Raw genomic sequence first — 12,329 nt, 5'->3', positions numbered from 1 at the left:
TTAAAGGCGTTGTTTATCAAATTTCATATTTTGTAAATGTTGAAAAACAAAATAATGTTTTTTGATTAGTTAAAAAAGAAGAAGCAATTGTCAACTAATACTCAGAAAATAAACTCACCAATATTCTTAAAACTTTTTATAATAATATTTCTGAGAAAACAAAACCTCCTCAGCGTGGAAAGATATAGAAGAGACGTGACGAGGCGTCTTATCACTGCACTTATGTAGTGTTTGAAGAGAGCTACCTGTCCTTATAACTTCTTACCGTTAGTTTACCGTTAATGTCATTCTTTTTCCGTTAACGGTGGCCACCACCTTTGGAAGGGACCCACAACAATTAATTAACCCCTTCCACACCAAAAATCCACACAAAATAACACCGTCGTTCACCCACACCCATTTTTTCCCCAAACCCAAACCTTCTCCGTCAGGCCACCGGCAAGTAGCCAGTGAGTAACCGGTAACAGTGACACATCCGATTCAGCTCAGTCATGCTCACCTTCTTCACTCGGAGTTCCACCTCACTTCCTCAGTTCAATTTCCACCGTTGATTTTATCGCAACCCTGTAGATCTGATCTGAACCGTTCCCGGCATCGCCGATGTCGCTGGCCGCCGGTTCTATCTCTTCAACCGGTAATGATAGGTTTTCTTGTGCAGACCAACCTTGAGTTTTTTTTTTTTTTTCTTTTTTCATTTTTGTTAGGTTGGGTCTGTTTGACATTTGTCAAATAATGCAGGTGGGTTTAAATGGTTGCTTGGGTTGTTATCTTGCACGGTGTGGTTTGTGGTTGAGTATGGTGAATGTGGTAGAACCCTGCAACAGCAAAAACCTTCTTTATCTCCAGCTGCTCTTCCACCTGTGGTTGATGGTGATCTGCCACTGCTGGCAAATGCTTTTGGGTTGAAGCATTTGCCTGCACCAATTCCATCACGTGCCAATTTCACCAAAGGAAGAGTACAGTTAGAACCTCCGGGTTCTGCTTTTAAGAATATTGCCCCTGTGCATCCCATTGCCGATGCAATTCCTGCTCTCGCTCAACCACCACTGTCCCCTTTTGTTTCCGGTAATTCGAGCAAAATTGTTTTGTAATGGAGTTAAGTTAACCCTTATTTTAGTCCTGAACTTGTAAAGTGCTGTCATGGAATCTCTGTTAGGAGCTATAATTATCGCAAGTTATAAAATTTAGAAACTAATGATAGTGAGTTGTATATTACATAGACTAAAATGATAAGAATTTTTGTTTCAAATATTTTTAAATTGATTATTTTCTGATTCTTCAGACTGCTCTCACAAATTTAGGGGCTAAATGGGAGTTCACTTGAAATTCGTTTTTTAGTGCCACTGTCTGTTAGTTGAATTCTGTTTTTTAAATTTGTAATTGCTCGATTAATTTTATTATAAAACACGAACAGATTGTTGCAGACATGACATGGTGTGGAAGCGAGGCAGTGAGATTTGCCAATGTGCTTATCCCATAAAGCTAGACTTGCTTCTTTTGAATGTCTCTCTAAACCCTGACTGGAATGTTGTTTTCCTCGATGACTTGGCCACCCAACTTGAGCTGCACACTACCCAAATTGAAATTATTAAATTTTACCTACTGAGCTTGTCCACATTGAATATATCGATGGATATCACTCCAAATAAAGGGATCAGTTTCTCCGCCAGTGAAGCCGCTAAAATAAATTCGTCGCTCTCATTGCATAAGGTTCAACTAGACAGCAGATATGTGGGCAATTACAGTGTCCTCAATATAACCTGGTTTAAAGCTCCACCTCCTTCTCAAGGTATCTAAAATCATTGAACATGTCATTACAAATCATTATGCTTTACTTTTGCTGATAATTGGAACTAATACTGTGAAACATTGTTGTATAAAAACAGCGACATATAATGTTTATTTGGAACCTTTTAAAATATTTAAATCTTACTGTCTTGACTACTTCCATTTAATTGTTTTAATTTCACATCCTTTTTTTAATGTTTATGCTAAGTAGTAAGGAAGGAAGAGAGATATGTTGATGCTCTAAGGAATAATACATTGATAACAAGTGACACAGTAGACCTAACAAATTTTGTTAGGATAGACTCTAATATTATCTTAGAAATTGAACTTTAAGTTTAACTATATGCCTCACATAATTAGTTTACAAAGTATGGTCTCCACCCTTTTATATACTAAAATTTGGTTATATCGTCCTAACAATATCTCTAGTAGATATTAGCTCTCCTACATGTACCAATAAATATAAATCATGTAACTTTGATCTGTATGAAAGTGTTATCCAAAATTGTGAAATGTTAATTAAGATAGTTCCTTGTATATTGCTACTAAGTCATAACATCGAACTTTTTAGCTCTGCTTGCTTGTGGTCTGTGTTAGGATCCCATATCAATTTTAGATATATATGACTTAGGGTTTATAAGATTTGGACTATCTTCACCTCATAGATTAGTTTTGTGGGTGGAGTTAGACCTAGCCAAAATTTGAGATGGTATAAAGACGTATCATAGATTTTGTATCGGCCAACCCTCAACTGTCCAAAATACTTGTTGTCTCTTTGGCTTTCCTAGTTTAAAAGAGTCTTACAATATCCATGCTTTAGATGTCTAATCCTATGCATGAGGAGGGTATGCTACGATCCCTATTGACTATAGATACAATACAACTAATTGTCCCTTTGGCTTTCCCACTATAAACAAAGTCTTTTAATATTGATACTTTAGATGTACAATCCTAGGTAGTGCGCTCTAAGGCTTTGTTCACTTGAATGGATTTGAGGGAGAGTGATTGAATGGATTTGAGAGGATTTGAAGATAAATTCTTTTGTTGTTTATTTGAGTGGATTTGAAGGTAAGTGAGAGTAGATTTAGAAGTAAATTTTTTTAATCTATCACATAAATCAAATTCTACACTAATTCTCACAAACTTTACTTCCAAATCCACTCTCACTTACTTCCAAATCCACTCAAATAAACAACAAAATAATTTACCTTCAAATCCTCTCAAATCCATTCAATCACTCTCCCCCAAATCCATTCAAGTGAGCAAGGCATAAGAGATCTGATAGGAGGTTATTAGTATATGAGAGGAGAAGGAAACGTTAGTCTCTAACTGTTAGTTCTCTAACTGTTTCGGGCAGTTAGAGGGGGAAAGGGTAGTTTTCTAACTGTTGCTGGCAGTTAGACAGGGAACGGAGTTAAGCTGTATAAATAGAAGAGTGTTAGTTGTAGAAGGGAGCTTTTGGAACATTTGGTGTATTCTGAACAGGATTGTATTTCCTGTGGGGGAGGTTAGGCTCCTCATCATTGCTACTACTCTTGTATTCTTCTCTAACTGTTTCGGGCAGTTAGAGGGGGAGAGGGTAGTTTTCTAACTGTTGCTGGCAGTTAGACAGGGAACGGAGTTAAGCTGTATAAATAGAAGAGTGTTAGTTGTAGAAGGGANCTTTTNGAACNTTTGGTGTATTCTGAACAGGATTGTATTTCCTGTTGGGGGGAGGTTAGGCTCCTCATCATTGCTACTACTCTTGTATTCTTCTACTACCTAATAATACATCGAGGTTATTCAGCATTCTGGTTCTTTTCTGGGTTGAGTAAGTGAGTCTTGATTAGGTTTCTTGATTGGAAACCTAACAATTTGGTCCGACCTGCCGGATCCAAATTGGGGAAGAAGCTACGCGTCGAGAGGCAATGGAGACTGATACTGATGCTAGATTGGAGGCCATTGAGATTACGATGGAGGGGATGAAGGCTGAATCGGCAGCGGTACGGCGGGACTTACAACAGATTATGAAAATTTTGGGTACGCGAGCCCATCAAACAGAGGGAAATTCTGATGATAGTTCGGTGAACGACAATCAACAGCGAGTCGTAGGGGCTCACGAAGATGTAGGAGCCGGCGTTAGGGGGATGGAACAGAAGCCTTGGCGGAAGAAGGTGGAATTGCCGACGTTCGATGGAGAAGAGCCTCTCAATTGGCTTAATCGGGCGGAGAGATTTTTCGACATCCAAAAGGTGACGAACGACGAAGACAAGGTAGAAGTCGCATATGTGAGTATGGAGGGGAGTGCGGCGTATTGGTTTACGTTTTGGAAAGAAAAAGCAAGAAACCGTTCTTGGGACGGTTTGAAGACGACAATGATCAACCGTTTCGGTGGGGGATTTAGGGGCACAGTTTTCGAAAGATTGGCTACGTTGAGACAGGAGGGTACTGTGGAGGAATTTGTTCGAAGTTTTGAGGTGTTGACGAGCCAGACTAGGGGAATACCTGAAGAACAAGTACTCGGATATTTCCTCGCCGGACTGCGAGAGGACGTGAAGGGCCAGGTGAGGATTCAAAACCCACCCGATTTGATGGAGGCGATGCGGGTTGCGTGTGATGTGGAAGACGCTATGGTGCGATCGCAAGGGAATTTCCTGGGTGGAGTTAAGATCAACCCAATGGGTTCGCGATCGGTGGGCATCGTGACGCGAGTGGACCCAAATCGAATGGCGATGACCTAGACTGGGAGAACCGAGGGTGGGGGCATCGGAAGAAGAGAAGGGGTTGGGGCGAACCCGACGGCGAGAGGCAACAGTGCTACTGGGGGCGATAATCGAGGGAGGACGGTGAGGAACTTACCGTATCTAGAATTTCTGAAAAGGAAGGAAGAAGGGCGCTGTTATAGGTGCGCCGGTCCCTTCGCACCGGGACACAGGTGTCCAGAGAAGAGTTTGAGAATTCTTTTGTTGGCGGAGGATGAGGAGGAGGACGAAACGGAGGGAAGTACGAACCTGGAGGAAAAGCCGATGGAGCTTTCGGCGTGTTCGGCAGAAGGGCTGACGTCCCCGAAGACTTTGAAGTTGAAGGGAAGAATTGGTGACAAAGAGATTGTAGTGTTGATCGATAGCGGGGCCAGTCATAACTACATCAGTAAAGAGCTGACGGAGGAGCTTAGGTTGCCGGTGATGGATACCCCTACATATGCAGTGAGCCTGGGCGATGGGCATAAGAAAATCACTCAAGGACGATGTGAAAGAGTGACGATACGCTGGGAGGGGGTCGACGTGGAAGAGGAATTTTTTGTGTTTGAGTTAGGGGAAGTTGACGTGATTCTTGGGGTTGCATGGCTGGCGAAACTTGGAGAGGTGAGAACAAATTATGGGAAAATGACGATGGAGTATCAAGTGGGGGAGAAGAAAATACAGATCAGGGGTGACCCGGCATTAACACGCCAGCTGGTGAAACCGAAGAGCATCTTGAAGGTAGTGGATGTTGACTCATGGGTGCTGGTTTGGAATTTGTGCGAAGTGGAGAAAGAAGAAAACCGTGACTGGGGGGCTGATTTGACAGAGGTGCAGAAGCGTGAGTGGGAAACAGAGTTGACGGGAGAGCAGAGACGTGAGTTGGACAGCGTGCTGCAGGCCCACTCTCGAATATTTTGCGACATGCAAGGGCTGCCTCCGACACGTCGCAAGGAGCACCGCATTCAATTGAAGGAAGGTGTCGACCCAATAAATGTGCGGCCCTACAGATATCCGCATTTCATGAAAGGCGAGATTGAGCGTCAGGTAGAGGATATGCTGCGGGTAGGGGTTATTAGACCGAGTTCAAGCCCATTTTCAAGTCCGGTCATCCTTGTGAAGAAGAAGGATGGGAGCTGGCATTTTTGTGTTGATTACCGAGCTCTAAATAAAGCCACAGTGCCAGACAAGTTCCCCATACCTGTGATTGAAGAGTTATTGGACGAGTTAAAGGGGGCACGGTACTTTTCGAAGATAGATCTAAAGTTTGGTTATCACCAGATTCGAATGGAAGCAGGAGATGTGCATAAGACTGCGTTTAGAACACATCAGGGCCACTTCGAGTTCTTGGTAATGCCCTTTGGTCTTATGAATGCACCGGCTACTTTTCAAAGCACCATGAACAGCTTATTGAAGCCTTATCTCAGGAGGGGGGTGTTGGTATTTTTTGATGACATCCTGGTTTATAGTCCATCCTGGGCCGACCATGTGAAGCAATTGGGTATGGTGTTGCAACTGTTAGAGAAGGACGGATGGGTAGCAAATCAGAAAAAAGTGTGAGTTTGGAAGAAAGAAGATTCGTTATTTGGGGCATCAAATTTCTGAACAAGGGGTTGAGATGGATAGTGAGAAGACGAAGGTGGTCATGGAGTGGGCAGAGCCGAGAACTTTGAAGGCCTTGAGGGGCTTCCTTGGATTGACAGGATACTATAGACGTTTTGTGGCTGGGTATGGGAAATTGGCGAAGCCTTTGACAGAGTTGTTAAAAAAAGGCAAGTTTGAATGGTCCACCGAGGCGAGGAGAGCTATGGATAATTTGAAGGCTGCATTAACTACTGCCCCAATCTTGGCATTACCTGATTTTAATCAGGAATTTCACATTGAGTGCGACGCTTCAGGTGGAGGAGTAGGAGCTGTTTTAACCCAAAATAGAAGATCCATTGCTTTTTTCAGTAAAGCTTTGTCAGAGAGATCTCGAAGCAAATCGATTTATGAGAAGGAGCTTATGGCTTTAGTTTTAGCCATCCAATACTGGAGGCCATACTTGGTGGGGAGAAGGTTCACGGTACACACCGATCAACGAAGTTTGAAGTACTTTATGGAACAACGCATTACTACACAGAACCAGCAAAATTGGCTGGCCAAACTTATGGGGTATGACTTTGAGGTTGTGTACAAAAAGGGAACAACCAATGGAGCAGCGGATGCGCTTTCGTGGAGAGATGAAGAGGAAACAGAGGAGAAAGAACTTCAGGCCATATCCAGGTTGTTTTGGCCAGACTTCCAAGAAATTTTGAGGGAAGTGGAGGAGGATAAGACATTGAAGAAGGTGATGGACGATTTAAAACGGGATCCCAGCTCACATGTTTCGTATACTTTGGAGAACGAAAGGCTGCATTACAAGGGGAGGATGGTGTTATCTGCGAGCTCGGCATGGATCCCTAAATTGCTTGCTGAATTTCACGTGACTAAGACAGGGGGACACTCGGGGGTGTACCGGACGTATCGAAGGATAGCCCAATCTTTGTATTGGGTGGGTATGAAGAAGACTATTACGGAGTATGTGGCTGGTTGTGTGGTGTGTTAGCAACATAAATACATGACAGCGTCTCCCCAGGGGCTCTTACAACCATTACCAATACCTCAAGCAGTGTGGGAGGAGATAAGCTTGGATTTTATTGTTAAACTGCCCAAATAGCAGGGACATGATGCAATCTTGGTAGTTGTAGACAGATTGAGCAAGTATGCTCATTTTGTGGCGCTGAAACATCCTTTTTCAGCTAAAACTGTGGCAGAGATATTCACTAGGGAGATCATCAAGTTACATGGTATACCTGTCTCTATAGTTAGTGATCGGGACCCGCTGTTTCTAAGCATTTTTTGGAGAGAGATATTCAAGGCGCAGGGCACCCAACTCAAGATGAGCACCGCATACCATCCAGAAACGGATGGGCAGACCGAGGTGGTTAATAGGATAGTGGAGGGATATTTACGCTGTTTTTGCTCCGAACAGCCAAAGAGTTGGTATGCTGTTTTGCCTTGGGCAGAGTTATGGTATAATACCAGTTATCAAGGATCCGCTAAATGTACGCCTTTTGAGACCGTCTATGGCAGGAGTCCCCCATCCTTCAGCAGGTTTGTTCCGGGACAAACACCAGTAGAAGCTGTGGCACAAGATTTGATGACACGTGACGAAGCAATCAAGCAGCTACGATTCCACTTAAACAGAGCTCAGGATTTAATGACTCAGCAGGCAAACAAGAAAAGACGAGAGGTAGATATAAAAGTAGACGATTGGGTCTATCTAAAGATTAGACCACACCGACAAGTTTCAATGCCCACTCGTCTTCATCCAAAGTTATCTGCACGATACTTTGGTCCATTTCAAGTACTTCAGCAAGTGGGCCAGGTGGCATTTAGGCTCAAATTACCAGAGACAGCAAGAATTCACTCGGTGTTCCACGTGTCTCAACTAAAGAAGGCTGTAGGGGATAAAAGGGTGGAAAAGGAGCTGCCTGAAGAGTTGCAAGCTGAAGGACCGAATTTTTGGCCGTTACGGGTATTAGACAGGAGACAATTACAGCAGGGAGAGGAAATTCTACACCAGGTTTTGGTGGAGTGGCAAGAAGGAGGCAAAGATGGTGCTACGTGGGAAGATACAACAACGATTCGAGACCAGTATCCCGAGTTCAACCTTGGGGACAAGGTTGTTGAAGGCCAGGGGGGTAATGATAGGAGGTTATTAGTATATGAGAGGAGAAGGAAATGTTAGTCTCTAACTATTAGTTTTCTAACTGTTTCGGGCAGTTAGAGGGGGAGAGGGTAGTTTTCTAACTGTTGCTGGCAGTTAGACAGGGAACGGAGTTAAGCTGTATAAATAGAAGAGTGTTAGTTGTAGAAGGGANCTTTTNGAACNTTTGGTGTATTCTGAACAGGATTGTATTTCCTGTTGGGGGGAGGTTAGGCTCCTCATCATTGCTACTACTCTTGTATTCTTCTACTACCTAATAATACATCGAGGTTATTCAGCATTCTGGTTCTTTTCTGGGTTGAGTAAGTGAGTCTTGATTAGGTTTCTTGATTGGAAACCTAACAAGATCCCTATTGACTATAGATAAAACCAAAATTGAGTTGAACCAAACCCAAATCCAAGAGTTTGCATATGTGATTCCAGAACTACTGCACTTCAATGCATGTGTTAGTCTTTCTCGTTGGCTTGTTGCCACATATTTGTATAACTTCAATGAGTTATAACTAATTCTGTAGTAAATTGTCCAATGTTCTTTCTCTGGTCTCTCATAGCTCTAGATGATGTACTCAACTAGTCTATTGTGGTACCAGATTTTTTGTGGTTTCTGAATTTACTCCTTTGGAAGAGGAACTTCAAATAACTGCCTCTTCATGGGCCCTAAAGGATGTGTTAATAATGAAATCAGTGCATTCTATGTATAATATGATAACATATATTTGGATTCTAATGCAGCTCCTACAATTGCTACATCACCTAAGAGAGCTCCTCACAGGAAAGCACCTCCAACCACATTATCGAGTACTTACAGGGGAAAGCATTCAAACTTGCCTCTTATTCTTGGAATTGTGACTGGCGTACTCTTCATTTCCATTGTATGTGTACTTACACTTTGCTTATGCACGATGCGGCCAAAAACAAAAACACCTCCCAGAGAAACTGGTAAATATTTCTATTTCTAACGTGTTATTTTTCTTTTTTCATTCCTGTAATAGCATATTAAAAGCTGGTATTGATTATGCTCGGTGGCCTTTTTATATTTGGATGTTGTGAAGGCAATAAGTATATCAACTAGAAGAGGGCAACCTGGGTTCCCTCAAACAAAATTTTTCTCATGACGCAGAAATAAGGACAGAAGAAGTTCCCTAAGCTTATTAATTGCAATTGTTCATTACGAGTATTTTCAGAGTGGTTTATTAGTTGCACGACAAAATATTCATTGGAATTCAATATGGCTGTGTATATTGTAAATTGTGATCATTGATAGTGAAAATTAATATAGTTTATAATTTTTTCAACTGAAGCAAGAATATCTATGCTGTTGGCGCAGTGATGGTTGCCAAGTTTTCACATAGTTATAAGTCTGTTTGGAGGAAAACAGCGAATGCCACATTTTACCTTATTGAGATACTTAAATTCTTTAGGATTTCAACCCAACATGAGTTTACTTTTTCAGCTATTAAAAGGTAGAAATGCTTGTGATTCAACTTATATACTTAGTATTTCTGGAGAAATCAGATGTCCATTGATGAACTCAGACTGAAGGGAAAATACAGAAACTTATGGCACTCTTATCTGTTCATTATTTTCGTGTTAGTCTTTTGTCTTCTAGGTTTGCTACTAAGTTTGCTCTCTTTTCTACAGAAAAGCCAAGGACTGAAAGCACAGTGCCAGCTGTTGGGTCTCTTCCCCATCCAACCAGTACACGCTTTATTGCTTATGAAGAACTGAAAGAAGCTACCAATAATTTTGAATTAGCAAGCGTACTCGGAGAAGGAGGTTTTGGTAGAGTTTTTAAAGGTGTCTTGAATGATGGAACTGCTGTTGCAATTAAGAGGCTTACTAGTGGAGGGCAACAGGGTGACAAAGAATTTTTGGTTGAGGTTGAGATGCTTAGTCGGCTGCATCATCGTAACCTTGTAAAACTAGTGGGATACTATAGTAATCGTGACGCATCACAAAATCTACTTTGCTACGAGCTTGTTCCGAATGGAAGTTTAGAGGCCTGGCTTCACGGTAATATAACTTCTCATATCGGCTTTGTAGTCTTGTACATGTTTTCTACAATGCTGTTGTTTCTGAAATTATACATTATGCTTAATTGAAATTGGCCCTGAATTGTCCTAGGTCCCCTGGGAATAAATTGCCCTTTGGATTGGGACACTAGAATGAAGATTGCCCTTGATGCTGCAAGAGGACTTGCATACCTGCACGAAGATTCACAGCCCTGTGTTATACACAGAGATTTCAAGGCATCCAACATATTACTTGAGAACAACTTTCATGCAAAAGTTGCAGATTTTGGTCTAGCTAAACAGGCACCTGAAGGCAGGGCCAATTATTTATCTACTCGAGTCATGGGCACATTTGGGTTAGTCTCATTCTATTCTTTCGTGTATTATACTAATCATTTCTATTTAATTTAGTTTTAAGATGAAATCAAACTTTTATGTAGGTATGTAGCTCCTGAGTATGCTATGACTGGACATCTTCTTGTTAAAAGCGACGTTTATAGTTATGGGGTTGTCTTGCTGGAACTGTTGACCGGAAGGAAACCAGTGGATATGTCACAGCCAACTGGACAAGAGAACCTTGTTACTTGGGTTAGATTCATACCTTGGCATTCCCTTGTTGAGTTCAAAATTTTCATTTGGAGTTTTATGTTGATTATACAATAATTACGTGGTTATCCCTTTCAGGCAAGACCTATTCTTAGAGACAAGGATCGGTTGGAAGAACTTGCTGATCCAAGGCTTGGGGGAAGGTATCCAAAAGAAGATTTTGTACGTGTGTGCACTATTGCTGCAGCCTGTGTTGCTCCTGAAGCAAGCCAGCGACCCACAATGGGTGAAGTGGTACAGTCACTTAAAATGGTGCAGCGGATCACAGAAAGTCATGATCCTGTGTTAGCCACATCCATTACACGGCCCAACATGAGACAGTCTTCTACCACGTATGAGTCGGATGGGACTTCTTCAATGTTTTCTTCGGGTCCTTACTCTGGTCTAAGTGCCTTTGACCATGACAACATTTCGAGGACGGCTGTTTTCTCGGAAGATCTTCACGAAGGACGATGAAAATGCTTGGAAGAACAAGCTAACCATGATTTTTGAGGAGTGAATGGAGAGGATTCTTCTTCCGTGGTCGCTTTTGCCATCCTCCTCGGTAAACTGCCATCCTTTCCTCCCCTACGAGACTGTTTTCACGTGTGGATGAATTTTGTATATATGTGTAATCTAGTTTGTTTTTACAGATTGGCATCAAAATCCTTTTTAATTATAAGTATATATATCCGCATAGCTTCACTGTGATAAATCATACTCAACGAGGGTAATTCGGGGTTCACTACATGAGTCCGCTCCCCTTTTTTTTTAGCTTAAAAAAGAAGGCGTAATATCGATTTCTAGTTGGTTTGGATCTCAGTTATTTCAAAAGATATAAGGAAAATATTTCTCCAAAAGTACTTTTAGCACCTAAAAGTAGTCGCTGAACCATTTTCAAACATTGACTTCCTAATTCGTGCATTACTAAGACTAAGGGGAGGGAGTGGAGAAACGAATGAAAAAAAAAACTACAAATTAAGGTTATTGGATTTAAGGGCAAGGGAGTAAGAAATAAAGGAAAATAAGTAAAATAAAGTTAGTTGATTTGATTTAAGTAATAAAATAAAAAAGTTAAGTTAATCAGTGGAGGCAGTATAGTTAAAAAACACTTCATTATTATTTTCGTATTAATATTTGGGTATCCAATCTGATTTTGCTTTTCAATTCAGTCTTCATTTTATCGTTTTATTTAGAAAGGATTTAATGTAATTTTTATTTTGTTAAATTAGTGTTAATATTGTTTTAGAAGGTGATCGAGTTCAAAAGAGCCGTCAAAATGGGTTACAATCCGTGAGCCAACCCGGTCCGTAACGGGTTCGGGCCGGGTTGGGTTTGAAAAATACAACCCACTTACATGCGGGTCAGATTTCAACCTGGCTCATTTAGACCCGGCTCATGCGGGTTGAACCCGTGGTGAGCCGGGTTGGCCCACCAACCCACCTACCTAATTTTATTTTTTTAATTTATTAT

General features: G+C 41.5%; 1 protein-coding gene across 1 annotated transcript; it reads left to right on the top strand.

The window, feature by feature from the left end:
* The first annotated feature begins 264 nt into the window (after nucleotides 1-264).
* On the top strand, nucleotides 265-11,606 carry LOC106772195 (receptor-like serine/threonine-protein kinase ALE2). Its single transcript, XM_014658426.2, has 8 exons — nucleotides 265-634; nucleotides 739-1,065; nucleotides 1,415-1,789; nucleotides 8,992-9,198; nucleotides 9,901-10,272; nucleotides 10,384-10,627; nucleotides 10,712-10,859; nucleotides 10,956-11,606. The coding sequence occupies exons 1-8, from the start codon at nucleotides 601-603 to the stop codon at nucleotides 11,331-11,333; spliced, it is 2,085 nt and encodes a 694-aa protein (XP_014513912.1). The 5' UTR covers nucleotides 265-600; the 3' UTR covers nucleotides 11,334-11,606.
* The last annotated feature ends 723 nt before the right edge of the window (nucleotides 11,607-12,329 follow it).

Source organism: Vigna radiata, chromosome 8 (assembly GCF_000741045.1).
Source record: "Vigna radiata var. radiata cultivar VC1973A chromosome 8, Vradiata_ver6, whole genome shotgun sequence".
Classification (NCBI taxonomy): Eukaryota; Viridiplantae; Streptophyta; class Magnoliopsida; order Fabales; family Fabaceae; genus Vigna; species Vigna radiata.
The sequence above is the reverse complement of the archived record's forward strand: the minus strand, read 5'-3'. Positions and strand labels throughout refer to the sequence as shown.

Bases quoted from the DNA above. Each gene is read 5' to 3' on its own strand.
- LOC106772195 (XM_014658426.2), top strand. From the start codon at position 601: ATGTCGCTGGCCGCCGGTTCTATCTCTTCAACCG. The intron at 9,199-9,900 runs GTAAATATTTCT...TCTTTTCTACAG, and splicing joins AACACCTCCCAGAGAAACTG to AAAAGCCAAGGACTGAAAGC. The intron at 10,628-10,711 runs GTTAGTCTCATT...ACTTTTATGTAG, and splicing joins CGAGTCATGGGCACATTTGG to GTATGTAGCTCCTGAGTATG.